General features: G+C 55.4%; 2 protein-coding genes across 2 annotated transcripts in view; one reads left to right on the forward strand and one right to left on the reverse strand.

Annotated features, from left to right (window-relative positions):
- LOC105759916 (uncharacterized) overlaps window positions 1–18482 on the forward strand; it is a 649836-nt gene that overhangs the window by 617251 nt on the left and 14103 nt on the right.
- Window positions 1–18482, reverse strand: part of LOC140681480 (uncharacterized) — a 1248316-nt gene that overhangs the window by 473171 nt on the left and 756663 nt on the right. Inside the window, 1 exon segment of the mRNA XM_072921322.1 lies at window positions 13022–13347. Within this exon segment, the coding sequence (XP_072777423.1) occupies window positions 13022–13347 (326 nt within the window).

Below are 18482 nucleotides of genomic sequence, written 5' to 3' on the forward strand. Positions count from 1 at the left end.
CCAGCGCTGGGAGCAGCTCCAGGGCCGGCTGAGAGCTGTCCCTGGCAGGCAGCAGAGTCCTGGCCCAGCACAGCGCCCTGGGCTGCAGGACCCTGCTCTGCAGGACAGCCCTGGGCACCCCTGGCTGCTCTGCACAGGAGATGAGCAGAGAATGCACTCACAGGGTCTGTGGGCATTGGGATGTTCCAGCTTTAGGAGATCCCTGCAGGAGCTGCAGCTGCATTGTCCTGCAGCCAGAGGTTCCTGTGCCAAGGGCTGGCAGTGATTCTGCCCCAGGCACTTCTCAGCCCCTTCCCAGCCCTGACTGATTGAAGCTCTCTGTGCCTCTGTGCTGTGCCCGGGCTGGCTGCAGGCAGTGCCCCAGCCCTGCTGGGCTGGGAGAAGAGCTGCTCAGCAAGAGAAATGTGCTTTTGAAGCTCTGCTTGGTTACCAGGATCACCCTCTGTGCCAGGAGCCCGGCCCAGCTCAGCAGCACAGACACAGCACAAGGACTTTAATGACCCTCTGGGGCTTTGTGCTCAGGCCCTGAACATCAGGCCCTGAGAGGGAGCTGCAGAAACCTCTCCAGAACTCCAAGTCAGAATCCAACTCCAAAGTTCCTTGGACTTTTAATGGGTCCCACTGAGGGACACGACTGAGAAAGTGTCCCCAGGCCCCAGGCAGAGCAGAGAGCTGGAGGCACTGATGACAGGTGGGGACAAAGAGAAGCCAAGTCTTGGTGCCCTGGGGCACAGCAGGGTCTGTGCCACCAAGGGCTGGGAGGAGACACCTTGTCCTGAGGCCCTGGGGCCTCCTGGCACAGCCCCAGACAGGCTGGGCACTGTCACCCCCTGGTCCTGCCCTCAGCATCCCCCCCTAGCCCACATCCCAGTGGCCTCAAGGATCTGCTGGAAGGAGTCCCTGGGGAGCCTTGGTCAGGAATGGCCCTGGGGGCTCCTTCATGCTCCCAGGGACTGCAGGTTTTTCAAAGGACTTTGGGTTTAGCTTTGGCCTTGCAGTCTCTGAGAGCTTTCTGCAATCATGGCCTCCAATTATCTGCTGTAATTAGTCCCTGGAGAGGCTTTGTCAGGAACCACACTCAGTGGGGCTCATTAATGCTTCAAGGTACTTCAGTTCTTTTAAGGTACTTGGTGTTTCCCTTTTGATCCAGACTCTGTGTGAGGTTTGTGCAATCATGGCCCCAATTATCTGCTTTAAGGAGTCCCTTGAGAGCTTTGTGCTGACACTCATTGGAGCTCATTAATACTTTTAGATACTCAACTTTTTTCATGTACTTTGGATTTTCCTTTGCACACTGAGAGTTTTTTGTGCCATTTTGAATCTCTGAGAGGATTTTGTGCCATCCTGGTCTCCAGTTCTCTCCTCCAAAGAGTCCATAAGGAGCCTGTGTTGGAGATGGACCTCAGTGGGACCCATTAATGCATTGAGACATTTTGGGTTTTTGCTCTTGATTTTAACTCCTGGAAAGGTTTGTGCAATCTCCTCTCAGGCCCCGAGGTTCCAGGGCTCAGCTCCAAATGCACCACGGGGCTCTTTAGGATCAAGCAAGTCCTGACAAACCATGGCTCTGCCTTGATTTCCCTCTGCTCTCGTGCAGTTCATCAGGAAGTTTCTGTAGTGGTTTTGGTTCATCAGTTTTGAGATTTCTTGGGCAATGCATCAATTAGTGTGGTGGGTTTAGTGATGTTTAATTACCAGTGCACACAAAATAATATAGTTACTCATTTCCTGCTGTGAGGTAGGATAAGGAGAAAGGGAAAGTGGGATCAAAACTTTAAAAGAGCATAAAGAAAAGTTTATTAGCAGTAACTAAAAGAAAGAGTAATAAGAATCAGCACAAAACTTTCAGAACACTCTTCTTCTCGCCACAACTTTTTCTTCCTTATTGACAATGTAAGGAGACAAACCCTAAAATTTTCAGCCAGTCTACCACCTCTAGAATAGTCCTTTTTCACTTCACTTAGGGAGAGGAGTCTCTTTTTCTTGCTATGGAGACTTCTCCATAAGGAAACAGTTCTCTTGTGGTTCTCAAGTTCCATGAATAGCAGCCACTCGGAAAAAGTGAAATAGTGAAATCCCTGCCATTTTTTCACAGCTTTTCCCACAGCTGTGTGTCATGGTGTCATGGTTTGACACGGGAAGAGAATTTTTTTTTAGAAGGAAGAGGTCCACCCAGTCAGGGGTCAGGTTTAGATACTGACACTTGGGGTGACCAATTGAAGGTGGACACGCCTCTGAGAACACAGAGGGGTTAAAAGCGGAATTCCCAGGAGGACTCGTCCTTTTTTGGTTCCGGTCACCGCATGGTAGGGACCTCCCCTGCCCAGCCCAGGCTGGGTGGGGGAGGGGAGCCATGAGGCCTGCAGAGGTAGGCCAGGAGGTGAAGGATCGGGAACCAAGCTGGGCCAGCTCCTGCGGATGGAAGGGTGGAGAACATCTGGGATGTTTTTGTTCCCCCTCCCCTAAGCTAGAGGGAAAAGAGATAGAGAGCCAGCAGACACCTGGGAGTTTGCCGGCGGAGGAGAAGGAGAAGGGGGGGGGGAAGATGCCCAGCGTGGGAGACTGGAGAAGGAGTCCTGGGCTGAGATTGCAGCCGTCCGGGGAGTCCGGGAATTTTAACCCTTTCCTGTGAAATGAAGGCTTTATAAAATATTACTCCTCCTCAATTTGAAGAAAAGAGAGACAGCTTGAAACCTCAGATGTTCAGAGAAGAAGGTTGGGGGCAGATGATAGAGTGGCTTTTGGCTGGACTCTGCTTGTTTACCATAGACTGAACCACTCTTTCTTTTCAAGAGGGACTGCATTTTAGGGGGATGCATTGGTGAGCCAAGAGACCTTCTTCAGCAACTACCAGTTTTGGAGTGGACAGAGAGAGAGCTGAGGAGGGTGTGAGGATGCCCTCCATCTTCAGGAAGAAGAGAAGGCGATCTCTGTCTTTTGGACCCTCGGCCCCAGGGGAAAATGGGGGGGACTCTAGTCCCGAATTGTGATACTGGACTGTTGTTCCTGGTGGTCCTTGGCAAAGCATCCTTAAAGGGGCCCTATAAGCAGTCTCTGTCCATGCACGGTGGTGAGAGCACTGTGACATGGAGAGGAGAATGTCACACTGGCCAGTGTGTCTGGGCGGTGCCACGTGTGACATTGGAAACACAAGAGGTGGCAGTTGTGTTTCCTGGGGGTCTATGGTTGCAAGGGGGACTCCTCTCTTCCCCGATGGACTCAGTATTGATTATATTGAAGGGTGAAAACTTGATTAAGGATCCAAATGGGTCTCGCTGGGGTTTGGTGGAGTTGGGTGGAGGGAGGAGAAATGTTTTGGAAGGTTTTCATTTCGAATTCTGTGTGTTTTTTTTTCTTTCCTTTCTTTTCCTTTTATAGTAGTAGTAGTAGTAGTAGTGTAATAAAGTTTTTTCCTTTTTTATTAAGTTTGGCCTGCTTTGCTGTGTTCTTGATCACATTTCACAGCATTTGATTGCTAAGTTGTATTTTCATGGGGCGCTGGCATTGTGCCAGCATCAAACCATGAAACTTACTTGCCAGATTCTTCTGTGCCTTTGCTGCTAAGGTGTTTTTGTGCTGAAAGCAATAACTTCAATGAGAAAATAATTTCAACATGGGGTAAGAGCTTCTGACAGAGACCAAGTGTTGCCAGCAGTTGCTCCAGGTGCTCCTGCCAACAGCCCCTGCAGGCAGGAGCACAGCCCCCAGTGCACAGGGGTTTGGCTCCCTCTGGCACAGGAGCCCCCCAGGGGCACAGGTCTCTGGGGCAGGAGACGGGCACCGGTGCTGCCAGGGCTCGGGGGTGGCAGCTCTGCTTGGGCAGGGACTGTGCCTCACCTGCTGGTGTCAGCGCTCCCCGGGCCCCAGGGCTCAGAGCAGCATTCCTGCCCTGGCCCACAGTTCCTTGTGTGTGCCACACCCGCGGGTTTAGGATGGCCACGGGCCAGGACGTGTCCCGAGGAGGCCGTGGCAGCTTCTGTGGAAGGTCCCGTTCCCTTCCCTGCATGGCTGCGTCGGCAGCCCTGGGGGCTCCTTCTGCTGCTCTGAGCCCGCAGAGCAGGGCAGCGTTTGCTGATGGTCTGAGCCGTTCCTAAAGATCCTGTTGGGCTGTCTGACACACTTGGGGCAAGGCATTCCTTCCAACCTGGGCCACTCTGGGAGGGTGGGGGTGGCCCCAGGGCAGGTGGCAGAGTGTGGAGGGGCCCTTTGTGACACAGTGCAACATGGTCACTGTGGAATGGAACGGGACAGGGTATCCAAGGGCCCTTTGTGACACGCTGCAGCATGATATGGAGCTGGGAGTCCAAGGGCCCTTTGTGACACGTGGTGACACAGGAGCTGGTGGTGACAGGACCATGCCATAGTGCTCAGTGCACGCGACAAGGACAGGACAGGACAGAGCGGTGCTGTGAGGAGCCCCTGCACAGCGCACTCGTTCGTGTCTGACTTGGAGCTTTTCCGAGGTGTTATTCCTGCAGCTGACCTCGAGGCCAGACCACAGGACTTGCTGACCCGTGGCCTTCCCGAGGCTTCTCTTCTGCAGGTGCCCTCGAGGGCAGAGTGTGGGACTTGGTGCCCCGGAGGCATCTCCCATCCCTGCTGCCGGTGCCCTCGAGGCCAGACCACCATCCTTGACAGGAGTCTCCTGTCCTTGTGGCAGGAGCCCTCGAGACCAGAGCACAGGACTTGCTGTCCTGAGCCTTCCTGAGGCTTCTCTCTTGAAGGTGCCTTCCAGGCACGAAAGCAGGACTTGCTGACTCGGAGTTTTCCGAGGCATCTCTCCTGCAAGTAGCCACAAATCCAGTCACTGACATGGAGCAGAGACCCCCAAGAGTGCCCAAGCTGGCCTGGGTGGAGGAAGAGGAAGAAGGCCCTGGAGCTGCCCCTGCACACGAGACTGTGACACGGCAACAGAGTGCGAGGCACAGCTCCGGGTGCTCCCCGTGAACCTCAGCTCTGGGACCACTGTCTGCCCCAAGCTTCAGGGGCTGCAGGGGGAGCCCGGCTGGGCTCTGCCCTGGGGCCATCCTGCAGGGACAGCTGCACACAGGGAGCATTCCCTGCCACAAAGAGCCAAGCCAGGGCTGCAGGGCAGCTGCTCCAGCCCCGACTGCACTGCTGAGTGCTGTGCTCTGGGGCTGGGGCTCCCCGCACAGGGGACTGCACTGGTGTGCCAGAGGAGACAGAGAAGCTGCAGCTTCAGCCTGAGGTGGGTGCGTGGGCTGGGAAGAGTGGGGAGGCTCAAGGGGATTCACAGAGCTCATCCTGCTGCAAGGACAAGGAAAAGGGAGCGGGAACTCAGCAGTTGTAGTAGTAGGGACAGGCGAACAGAAGATCACGGGATGTGACGGAAAGAGAGACCCTTCCCCCTTCTCCCTGCTTCACGTTATCTATTAACCCCAAAGCATGTGACCACACCTAACCCAGTAGTTTTCCACTCCTGACTAACCCTAGAGACCCCACAACCCCCCTCTGACGTAGCAAAGACCCCCAAGACTATTTAAACCCATGAGATAAGATAATAAAGGCTTTCAACCGTCCACCAAATTGGTGCCAGCGTGTTTTGTCGTTAGCCCGAGTGGTCCGGACAGGCCGGGCCGCTGTGCTGCTCCTTGGAACCGGGTCGCCGTTGTCTTTTATAAAGGCAACATATCTGGTGCCGAAACCCGGGAAGATTCGCTCGGGTGACGGGATACACCTGGACAAGAGCAGCGGCCGGAGCGGTCAGACCGTATCTTGGCGTAGGGAGACATCCCAGGACCCGCGAGCGTCATGGACAGCATCGCCAGGGTCGTAAGTGTGAATTATAAGCAGTGGAGTATCGAATTTAAGCTCAAAGACTTTTATCTTGCCATAGCAAGGCTGCTTGAGCTTGGGGCGAGTGAAAGCCCAGTGGATGCCATGCATCCGGGAATATGGGAAAAATGCACAGCCATGCTGGCCGAGGACACGAAATCCTCAGGCAGTGGCAAAAGCCTTAAGGCGTGGGGCAAAGTAGAGAAAGCCCTGCGCAGAGCAATAGAAGAGCAGGAGACGCGGAGTGCGGCGCGTATGTGTTTATTAGTTAGACCCAGGCTCGGGGTGGGGGCGGAAGCGCAGACCGTCCCTGAAGACGATCCACCCGGTAGCGGAGACCCGGGGGGCCCGGCGCGTCACCCTCCCCCTCAGATCAGAGCCCAATCCCTGCCGCGGAAGCCCCCCCGAAAAACCCCCGCCGCGGAAACCCCCCGAGAAACCGCAGCTTCCCCGTCCGTCCCGCCGCCGGTCCGCGACCTGATGTGGGAGGCGCAGCAGCGCGCAGAGTGCTTCTGGCAGGAGCTGGCAGGAGAAGCCAGAGTCGCGGAAGCCGCGGCTCGGGAGAAAGTCCTAGCCGCGCGGCCAAGTTACCCCTTTGAAAATGGCGCTGGGCGCCACGGAGGGGGGCGGGGCACGGCCGGTCTCGGCGCGAAAAGCCGGGAAGTGAGCGATTTCAGGAATGCGCATGCGCGGGAGAAAGAGGCGGAGAGCGGCAGAGAGCACAGAGCCAATCAGCGGCCGCGCCGGGCTCAGCTACCATATAAGGGAGAAACCACCCCCTGCAGGAGGCAGGGCAAGCCGGGGGGGCGGGAGCGGCGCCACCCCCGTGGGGAGGAGCGAGCTTGGAGCCGAACAAAAAGGCACCGAGCCCCGGAAGTGCGCTGGCATTCGACTTCTGGCTCGGAGCCCGGCAGCAGCTCCGCCGGCTCAGAGGAGCCGGCGGGGGCCGGCCGGAACTCCGAGACGGAGAAAACAAAGCCAACGCGATTCAAAACAAAACCAAGTAAAGCTCTAAGCCGCACCGAAAAGTGTTCACAATACGAACCAACCCAGTTTTCCAGCTGGGGAAAAATATCCTTTTGGGGCTGCGGGAGAAAAGGGGGTCTCGCCAAGGAATGCGGGTCCCGGCCCCAGGAGAATGGGACAGGGGAGGGAGCGTGCGGACCGCACTCAGCCTCCTCCCACCGCAAATACAAGGCGGCCCATCTATGCCAACCCCCAGTGGGGCGGGGAGCCCTTATACCTCATACCCCCGCCAGCGACACAATTGCAGAGTTTCCAAACACAGCCCGCGGTACCTCCGTACCCACTACCACTGCAGACAGCACCTGTGCCGCAGGGTCAGCAGGGGACGCCCCAGAACGGGACCCCTGGGTGACCCTGGCCATTAAAATAGGGAAGGAGCCCCCGAGGGTGTGGGGGACATGCCGCCTTTATGGCAGTCAGGACCCCCACGTAATAGAGCTTCAGCTTTGGGCAGACACAGGAGCAGACTGCTCGATCTTGCCCCAAGTCCTGTGGCCCCGACACTGGCAATGCAAAGAGGTCCCCCCAGTGAACGGAGTGGGAGGGCCGTCCCGAGCTTGGAAAAGCACCCAATTTATAGCTATAATGCTTCATATAAAAAAGAGGACAGAATCAGGTGGTGTCCACTCAGGTCAATCAAACCTGACCTTCAGAACGAAACTAACGAAAAGCTGTGAGTTTCAGTTTGCAGGACACGCTCGTGGACCGTCCCCGTGATGCATACACCCCTGCTCCAGAGGGAGATAACGGACCACCAAGCCGCCAAACAAAACCCGAGAGTCCCACACCGGTGAGACCCAGACATGCACAGTGTCTCTGTGCAATTTTGCTCTTGGGGCTTGTGGCCGGGGGGCAAGCCGACTCAGGCCACTACCCCCATCAGCCATTTAGGTGGGTCATGCAACATCTCTCAAGGGACAAGGTGTTCAAAGAGATCACCACAGCAAACACCCCATCCTTCGTGTTCCACATAGCCAACCTGTTTAGAAGCTACCTTTCTAACCCTAAACGAAACCAAACCGAACCTGACTAACCCCTGTTAGCTTTGCTATGATATTACACCCCCCCTTTCTACGAAGGCGTTGCTTTAGACACCCCCTTCAGTTACTCCACAGCCAGTGTCCACCACCAGTGCAGATGGGACACTCCCCGCAGAGGAATCACCCTGAGTCAAATCACAGGACAGGGCAGATGTTTTGGCAATGCAACTTTAGCAAAGCAGAAAGGCAACTTCTGCACTAAAGTTGTCAAGCCCAACAGAAAAACCAATAAGTGGGTGGTCCCATCCGCATCTGGGATGTGGGTTTGCCAAAGATCCGGAGTGAGTCCTTGTGTGTTCCTTGCCAAATTTAATGACTCTATCGATTTCTGTGTCCAAGTTCTGATTGTTCCCAGGGTCCTGTACCACTCAGACGAAGAGATATACCATCTTCTCGAGGAACCTGACAGACTCCACAAAAGAGAAATTATCACAGGTATAACTATCGCACTGCTGCTCGGCCTGGGAGCAGCTGGCACAGCCACGGGTGTCTCAGCCATCGCAACCCAACAGCATGGACTCTCTCAGCTGCAAATGACCATCGACGAAGACCTGCAGAGGATCGAGAAATCCATCTCCTATCTAGAGAAATCAGTCTCTTCGCTTTCAGAAGTAGTTTTGCAAAATAGGCGAGGACTGGACCTCTTATTCATGCAGCAAGGAGGACTGTGTGCAGCCCTGAAAGAGGAGTGCTGCTTTTATGCAGATCATACGGGAGTTGTTAAAGACTCCATGGCAGAACTCCGAGACAGACTGGCTCAGAGAAAGAGAGACAGGGAAACCCAACAGAGCTGGTTTGAATCCTGGTTCAATCAATCACCTTGGCTCACCACTTTAATTTCCGCCCTGGTAGGTCCACTGGCAATACTGCTTTTAGCTGTTACCATAGGACCATGCCTGCTGAACAAACTAGTCTCGTTTGTTCAGGCCCGTCTAGAAAGGGCAAACATTTTGTTCGTAGGCCACCAACAAATGCTGTAAACCAAAAACTGCAAACACAGTCAGTCGCAAAAGCCTTCAAGACTTGCCTTGAAAAAATTACCCAGATTTACCAAACCACCCTTTCCTTACCAAGTCACAAGTTTGTACCTCACTCCAGTGCCTATATCTACGACTACCTCATTTTATATATGATAAGGGGAGGGGAGATGTAGTAGTAGGGACAGGCGAACGGAAGATCTCGGGATGTGACGGAAAGAGAGACCCTTCCCCCCCTCTCCCTTCTTCACGTTATCTATTAACCCCAAAGCATGTGACCATACCTAACCTAACCCAGTAGTTTTCCACTCCCGACTAACCCTAGAGACCCCACAACCCCCATCTGACGTAGCAAAGACCCCCAAGACTATTTAAACCCACGAGATAAGATAATAAAGGCTTTCGACCGTCCACCACATTGGTGCCAGCGTCTTTTGTCGATAGCCCGAGTGGTCCGGACAGGCTGGGCCGCCGTGCTGCCTCTTTGGAACCGGGTCGCCCGTTGTCTTTTATAAAGGCAACAGTCCTCCTCCTCGTCCTCCTCCTCTTCTTCATCATCCTCCTTATCCTCGTCCTCCTCCTCGTCCTCGTCCTCCTTGTCCTCCTCCTCGTCCTCCTCGTCCTCCTGCTCCTCGTTCTCCTCCTCCTCCTCGTTTTCCGCCTCCTCCTCCTACTCCCTGTCCTCGTCCTCCTCGTCTTCATCCTCCTCCTCCTCGTCCTCCTCCTCCTCCTCCTTGTCGTCCTCGTCCTCCTGTCTTCGTCCTCGTCCTTGTCCTCATCCTCCTCCTCCCCCTCTTCATTGTCCTCCTCCTCCTCCTCATCCTCGTCCTCCTCGTCCTCCCCCTCCTCCTGCTCTTCCTCCTCGTCTTTCTCCTCGTCTTCCTCGTCCTCGTCCTACTCCTCGTCCTCCTCCTGGTCCTCCTCCTCTTCCTCCTCGTCCTCCTCCTCCTCCTCCTCTTCATCATCCTCCTCCTCCTCCTTCTCCTCCTCGTCCTCCTCCTCGTCCTCCTCCTCGTCCTACTCCTCGTCCTCCTTGTCCTCCTCCTCATCCTCCTTGTCTTCCTCCTCCTCCTCTTCCTCGTTCTCCACCTTGTCCTCCTCCTTGTCATCCTCGTCTTCCTCGTCCTCCTCCTCCTCTTCATTCTCCTTGTCTTTGTGACACGCTGCTGTAGGGTCACTGTGGAATGGAATGGTACAGGGTATCCAAGGGCCCTTTGTGACACGCTGTGGCAAAGGCGTTGGCAGTGACGAGGCCATGCCACAGTGCTCCGGTGCACGCGACAAGACAGGACGGGACAGAGCGGTGCTGTGAGGAGCCCTCGCACAGCCACTCGTTCCTTGCTGACCTGGAGCTTTCCCGAGGTATTACTCCTGCAGGTGACCTTGTGGCCAGATCAGAACACTTGGTGACCTTTGGCCTTCCTGAGGCATCTCTTCTGCAGCTGCCCTCGAGGGCAGACCGTGGCATTTGCTTTGCACTGTCCTTGACAGGAGTCTCCTGTCCTTGTCGCTGGAGCCCCCAAGACCAGAGTGCAGGACTTGCTGTCCTGTAGCCTTGCCAAGACTTCACTCTTGCAGGTGCCCTCAAGGCACGACTGCAGCACTTGCTGACTCGGACCTTTTCCTTTTCACCTTCTGCAAGTAGCCATGAATCCAGGCAGTGACGTAGAGCACAGACCTGCGAGCGTGCCCATCCCATCCCATCCCATCCCATCCCATCCCATCCCATCCCATCCCATCCCATCCCATCCCATCCCATCCCATCCCATCCCATCCCATCCCATCCCATCCCATCCCATCCCATCCCATTCCATCCCATCCCCTGGGGCCATGCCCATGGACAGGATGGAATAGGGGCCGACCCAGCTTTGCTTCCGAGATCAGACGAGACCGGCCGCTCTCAGGGCGGTGTGCCATGGGCACCTGCAGCCCCTCAGCAGCGCCCTTCAACACACCCCAACACGCTCCGGCACAAGCCCAGAAAACCACAGGGGCTCCGCACGGCCAACAGGGCCAGCCCTGCCCACAAGAAAATCTAGAGCCAGACCCGAGCCCACAACACACACACAAGGGATAGAAAAAAAACAAGGCCCATGTCTAGGTTTGAAAAGACAGGAGTCTGTGAAGGAAGGCAAAAGCCTCCTGTGAAATGGAAAAGGTAAACCCCCTCACTCCAAATTACCACAATTTAACAAAAGGCTCTCAGGCAAAGATATGGGAATGGGAATAACAGTTCTTTACCAGGAAAAAAAACTAAATAAAAAAATAATAATAAAACAAATGTAATTAGTACGAATAAAACTAGTGATGGAGGCAGAAACCTGACACCCTGAGGAGTCAGGGTGTTGGTAGTAGTCCAGTTAAAATGGTGGCTGCTCCTTCTGGAGTGGCAGATGAAATGCTGCTGAAGTGGTGATCTCTAGAAGGGTGGAGTTTTCTCTGAAGGTCTGGTAGTAGCTGGGCCTGGTCTTCCTCTAGGAATTCAGCAGAGAAGAAGCTGGTGGGATGAGGTTATGGGGGTCCTGGTGGGCACTGGAAGGGAGTTTGGGGGTACTGGGTGTGACTGGGAGGGACTAGAGTGAGCCTGGAGGAGCTGGATGGAGATTGGGGATGGAAAAGCAGAGATTGGGATGAGGTTGGTTGTAGTGGAAAGAGACTGGGAAGCGTTTGGGTGAGTCCTGGTGGGGCTGAGAAGGGACTGGGAGAGGGTTTAGGCGTACTGGGGTGGTGGGGGGAGACTGGAAGGGGGTTGTGGGATTCTGAAAGGGATGGGAGACGCTTTGGTGGGTCCTGGGGAGGTGAGGAAGGGATCAGGGCAAGTTTCAGGGGCTCCTGGGTGGACTGGGAGCAATCAGGAGGGTGCTTGGAGAGGTTTGGGGTGTCAGTGAGAGGTTTTGGGGGGTCCTGATGCCTGCAGGCCTCCCAGAGATGCCGCTGGACGCCACCAGCAGCAAGATGCAGACGAGGATCAGGGACTACGAGTTGGGCTTTGTCTTCCTGGTGCTGGGGCTCGGCTTCTACCTGTGCAAGTGGGTCAAGGGGGGTACCGGGGGTCATGTCCCCTCTCCCCAAGACTGTGGGTGCTCCACCCGGGGCCCCCAGCCCGGTGTCACCCCTGTTTCTCTGCCCACAGAGCTCCTGAGCCGCCGGCTGCCGCAGAGCTTCCCTGTGGCCTCGGGCCCAGCCGGGATCCCCTGCTCCATCCCCATGCTGATTTTGGGGGGGTCCTGTGTACCCCCAGCCCTGCTGTCACTCTGCCCTGCCGAACTGCTCCCAGTGTTCCCAGTAACGCTTCCCAGTTAAACCCAGCCCAGTTTATGGGGGCACTGGGGAGGGACTTGGGGGGACCCCACGGCGGGGCCGGCACTGGGCAGGGAGGGCGGGGTCCGGGTGGGGAACACTGCCTGCTGCGGGTCTGCCCGGCAACTGGTGAGTCATCAGCGCTGCTCTCTCTGATTGGCTGACTCTTGTCCACCGCATTCTCTCATTGGCTGAGGAGAGGCCCGGGAGTGCAGAGAAGGAACGGGAGAGATCCCGCCCCGAGCAGCGGCACGGGGACAACAGACCCAGCCCGGGCACAGGGAGGGAATTTATTACCAACCAAACCACGGCAGCACGAGGAGAAGGGAAAGAAATCCTCCAACACCTTCCCCCCACCAAACGGGGATCACCCACAACAGGGTTATCCACCATGGAGAGACGGGGACATCCGAGATTAGACCAAAGCCAATTTTATTGTGTGTACCAGGTTTTTATACAGGGATTTACTTGTAGGGTGCTTATATATGGCTCTGTTTTTGGAACAATTTCTCATTGGTTACACATTCTTCATGACATGACATCACCTGGTAACATTATTTTATCACAAAGTCTCACACCACGTTGCTCGGTCACTTCTTGCCCAGGGAGACTTAAACTGTGTCTGTGTCTCCCACAGTTTCTGCTCAGTCAGGCCTCAGATATCGGGCCCCTTTATCAGCTCCATTGCTTTACTCTCTGTTTTATTCCCCATACGGGGGCACCAGGGCTCTGCCCAATGGGGGTCACTGGGGATCATCCAGCCCGGATCCTCCCATGGGGGATGGAGCAGCAGCAGCGCACCAAGCTCTTCCCTCACTCTCTTCCCTCACTCCAAGCTCTTCCCTCACTCAGGGCACTCACAGGGCTTCCCTTACTGGTGCCTCCGTTGGTGCTGGGTCAAGGCTGAGCTCTGTGAGAAGCTCTTCCCACACTTCCCACACTCGTAGGGCCTCTCCCCAGTGTGGATGCGCCAGTGCACGGTGAGGTTGGAGTTTTGGTTGAAGCCCTTCCCGCAGTCGGGGCAGCGGAAGGGCCTCTCCTCTGTGTGAATCCGCTCATGTCTGAGGAGATTGGAACTGGTGTGAAACCTCTTCCCACACTGGGGACACTCATAGGGCCTCTCCCCGGTGTGGATCCTCTGGTGCATGATCAGGCTGGATCTCTGGGTGAAACCCTTCCCACATTCCAAGCACTTGTGGGGCTTCTCCCTGCCATGAGACTTCTCCACCAGCTCCGAGCTCCGGCTGGATCTCCGCCCGCCTTCCTGGCTCAGGGGGGCTCTTTCCTCCCCGCAGCTCCCTGGGCTGGGTTTGCAGCTCCTCCTCCTGCAGCATCTCCGGGGCTTTTCCTCCTCCTCCATCCAGACACGCCCAGGGAATGAAAAATCCTGGTTTGGGGAAAAAAAACAAGAAGAGAGCACCTTGGACTGGAGGTTCCTCCTTGCCCAAGTTCATCTCAAGAAGTCATTGAGAATCTTGTATCTGTAAGAACCTCCAAAACACCAAGATTTAGCCCAAAAAACCCACAAACTTCAAGATACAGATCAAAATCTCCCCAAACATCACAAGTCAGCAAAAACCTCCTCAGAAACATAAAGATTCAGCTGCCACATCAAACCAAAGCACCAATATTTAGCCCAAGAAAGCTCAGAAACACCAAGATTCACCCCGTGAAAATCATGGATCCCCCTCCACAGTCACCTGCTGCATGTGGGGGGAGCAGCGCTCCTGGGGCTGGAGGGAGGCTGCAGATACAGGGAGGGGTGGAACCTTCTGCTGCTTCCTCTTTCTGCTCCTCCTCCTCCTGTGTCTCTGCTCTTCCTCACACTCCTCTTCCTCCTGCTATTCCTCCTTCTCCTGCACAGTCCCACCCTCTCCTGCCACCTGCATCGTTTGACCATTCTGTTCCTCAAGCCTGCTTCTCCTTCCCTTCTCCTCCTGCCCCCAGGCCCAGCACGCACTGCCGGCTCCCTCTTCCCCCCAGACCCACAGCATCCCAGCCGAGGGGCAGGGATGGAGCTGGGGCAGGTCGGGCTGGGGCAGCGCTGGGCTCTCGGCCGCTCCCGCCCGCACTCGGTCCCCACTGCAGCCGCTCCCACCAGGACAGCGCGGGGGGGCCCGGCCTTGGCGCTGCCCCACTCCCACCTCCCCAAATTCCCCTCGCGGGGGCGATGGGGCCAAGGAGGGGAGACCAGTTGGGGAAGGCTCAGAGGGCCAGGGAGCTGTAAACAAGGGAGTGACAGAAGGAATTAGTTTCAGAAAATGTTATTAATTGATGACACAGACTGCTGCTCAGCCAAGGCCCTGCTCAGTTCATGAACTTCCAGAAGAACAACAAAGACTTAACAGAGCCATGAATATCATTTGCTATATAAAAGCAGGGAGCATATTAAAGGAGTATGTAGAAGGTGGATTGGGAAGTCTGCAGCTCTCAAGTGCTTCAGTCAATTGGGAAAGCAGAGGGAGATGTGGCCAGGAGAATTAGGATGAAATGGAGGCTGTGTCCTCCAACAATTGGAGAGATCCCATGGGGAATGTCCCATGGCCTCTCCCATTTTTAGAAATGAAATTAGTTTCACAGGACTCCTGTCTGCTTTGTGGACAGAATCCTCTGGTGATGTCAATTTTTCCGCACACCCTGGGGCAGGGAGTGCAGCTGAAGGTGCCTCACCCACTTTGGGTGATCGGCTCCCTTGGCTGGCGGCGGCACCGGGGATTGATTGGGGACCCGGGAGTGACCAGGAGACAGACGAGTGACACATCAGGGGGGTCTGTGAAGAGTCAGCAGGGAGAGAGCACTGAAAATCTCATCAGTGAGTGCCCTGGGATCTTCGGGGAGTGAACATGGCAGGGCACCCATGGAGGGGAGAAAAGGGAAAGCCAGGGAGGGGTCCTGGCCAAAGGGAGGATGACCCCAAAATGTCTCTGAAGGGTCCCTTGGGAGAATGCTGAGGTAGTTTGCACATTCCCCCAGAGGTAATTAAGGACATGGACACCCAGGGGGCAATAAGGGAAGAGGAGAAGGGATTTGGACAACAGGGGATGGATGGTGTTGGTGTGCTGGGAAGGGATCGGGTGAAGGGGAGTGTGCAGCAATATGGTTCAGGCAAGAAGCAGCAGGAGGAATCTAAGCGGTAAGAAAATGGATGATGGAAAAGAGGAGGAAGAGAAAAACACTCACAATTGGGACGTTTTTCAGCAGGGTCTTATCCTGACAATTTGCCAGCTGATACTTTGAATTCCCAGTTTCCAGGAGAGGAAAAGCAGGAGGTCAGGATGTCAGGGGTTTCTCTGTGGTGGGCAGCGGCAGCAGCGGGCGCAGAGGTGCGGGACCGGGAGCAGGGCTGGGGGCCTGTGGGGAGCTGCGGGGCCGGGCCGGGGCTGTGGGGCAGCCGGGGCTCAGCGCCGGGCGCTGCCTGAGCCCACCAGCCCCGGGCAGGGCCGGCAGTGGCCCCCAGCCCCCAGGAGGCTGCGGGACGCCCCGGCCGCTGCCCGGCCCCGGGGAGCTGCCGGCCCTGCCCGCCGGGGGGGCCGCCTTTGGACACTGCGGCAGGACAGGCACCGGCTCTGCCACACGGGCTGTGCAGGGGATCCTGAGCACAAGGAGCAAAACAAAGCAACATCTGGAAACGCAGATTTTCATGGTTGGACACAGAAGTGAATTTTCTCAGGCAGCCGGTCTCAAAGCAATCAGTGGTCAGGTTTGGATATTGGCACCGGGAGTGGCCACTGAAGGCATGGGCACGCCTCTGAGAACACAGGGTTCAAAGCAAGAACTCCCAGCAGAACTGTCTCTTTGGAGAGTGCAGACTCTCCCCCGCCCACCACGGGCTGGGTGGGGGAATGGAAGCCCTGCGGCCTGGGAGGGATAGGCCAGGGGGAGGAAACCTGAGATGTCTTTGTTCCCCACGCCCCCACACCACCGGAGGGAAACAGACAGAGAGCCTGAAGGCACCTGGAAATTCACTGGCAGAGGAGAAGGAGAAGCGGGGGGAAGGTGCCCAGCCCTGGGAGTTGGGGTCTGGGCTGAGATTTCAGCAGCCAGGGCAGTCCAAGACTTTTAACCCTTTCCTGGGAAATGAAAGCTTTGTGAAATATTACTCCTCCTCCACTTGAAAGAGAAAAGAGACAGTCTGGGACCTGAGATGTTAGGGAAAGAAGGTTGGGGGGGAGATGATGGAGTGGCTTTTGGCTGGACTTTTCTTGTAAGCCATTGACTGAACCAGTTTCTCCTGCAACAGAGACTGCATCTTTAGGGGGATGCAATGGTGAGCCAAGAGACCTGCTTCAGCAAATTCCAGCACAGGAATGGAGGGAACAGAGGAAAGCTGAGGAGGGTGTGGTGATGCCCTCTGTCTTCAGGAAGAAGATCTCCGTTTCCACCCTCAGCCCCAGGGGAGGAGAAAAATGGGGGGGGGACTGTGTTCCCAAAATGAAAACTGAACTGTTGTTTCTTTTGTTCCTTGGCAAAGCATCCTTAAAGGAGCCCTATGAGCAGTCTGTCCATGCACGGCAGTGAGGGCACTGTGACATGGCAAGGAGAGTGTCACACTGGCACATTTTCTCTGGGCAGTGCCATGAGTGACATGGAAACACGAGAGGTGGCAATTGTGTTTCCTGGGGGTTTGTGGCGCAAGAGAGACTCCTCTCTCCCCTGATAGACTGAGTATTGATTATCTGAAAGGTGATGACCTGATTAAGGGTCCAAGTTGTGTCCCACTGTGATTTGCTGGAGTTTGGGTGCAGGGAGGAGGAATGTTTTGGAAGGTTTTAATTCTGGATGTAGTGTGTATCTTTTATTATAGTAGTAGCTTAATAAAGTTCTTTCTCCTTTATTTCTAAGCTTAGGCCTGCTATGCTCTGTTCCTTATTGCATCTCACAGCACTTATTTGGGAAGCTGGATTTCCATGGGGACACAGGCATTGTGCCAGCATCAAAACATGACATGATGGTACATGAAGGATCAGGATTTTCTGTGAAGGATTCGGTTTGGGTCCCTGCAGAAAGGAAAGATTTTGCAGAAAGCTCAGCAGCTCTCAGAGGATGAGCACCCACAGGCAGTGACCGGGGCTGCAGGAGTGGCACAAGAAGGCCCTGCAGCACTTGGGCACAAAGGCACAGCAGCTGAAGGCAAGGAGGGATGAGCAAAAGGCCAAGCTGAAGGCAAAGGCCATGGCAGAGCTCCCACAGCCCCTGAGGGACCAACCCCAGGGCCCAAGGGGGCCCCAGCACCCAGGGGACGGCATCGGCCACAAGCACCTGGCAGAGGCATTGCCTTCCTGGCCAGGGCAGAGCCCACCCAAACAGCCCCTGGGAAGGAGTCAGGGCTCCAGCTGCAGCCCACAAGGACACTGCAAGCACAGACAGCAGCACCCTCAGGAGGAGCGAGTCCACCCCTGCATGGACATGGATTGTCAGGGCTCTCTGAGCTCCCATCCCACCGGGGACCCACCACACTGCAGCCCTGGAGAACATCCAGGCTGGGTCTGCATCCAGAGGAGGCATCTCCTGATGGACACAGGGGCCTCTCCATCCACTCTGAATCTTACAACTAAGGGGGGAACTAAACTAATTTTTTTCTCTTCCCACTGTGATTGGAATTATCTAGGAAGGAATTTGATGATGGCATTGTAATATTGTAAAAGGTGATACAGAGGTTATTGCTGCTGTACCTTTGTGTCAGATGTCTGGACTTTTTAACCCCAGACAGCCTCCATGCTGTGGTATGGACAGGAGAAAGAGAGCAAAACCTGAGAAAATGAACAACCAAAAAAATTGATGCCTCAGCTGTGGCTCTTCCAGACTCAGAAAAGAAATTGGAATTGCAGGGGAATGTTCAACAGGGCTATGCCAAAGGAATTTTTGGGCCAAAATGTTTCACCCACTGGCCACAGTGGCCCCATTGCCTGCAGAATTGTGCAGCCACAGCTTCAACGGGAACCGAGGCCCAAAACCTGATGACAACAGGATCTCCAACTGTTCCAGTCTGCCATCAAGTTCAAGCTTTGATAACCAAAAGAGCCTCGCAATGGATGAGCAGTGCTCGGTTATTACAGTGTGAAACTTGTTCAGTGGCACAGGAGGATTCAGAACTGAGGACAGGGGAAGGGTTTAACCCAGCCTCCTGTTTGAACAGCCCCCAGAGGGGCTGGGAAGAAACCCAGCACTGCATTCAAGTGACACAGCTCCAGACCCAGCCTGGGCGAGATTCAGGAGACATTGCCTGGCCTGAGGCAGAAAATGTCTTTGTGGATGGCTCTTCAAGGGCAGCAGAAGGGAAAAGAGTTCCAAGACACGCTGTTATTGAGGAAAGGGAATCAGACAAAGCCCAGGTTACCCCCCA

Source organism: Taeniopygia guttata, chromosome 36 (assembly GCF_048771995.1).
Source record: "Taeniopygia guttata chromosome 36, bTaeGut7.mat, whole genome shotgun sequence".
Lineage (NCBI taxonomy): Eukaryota > Metazoa > Chordata > Aves > Passeriformes > Estrildidae > Taeniopygia > Taeniopygia guttata.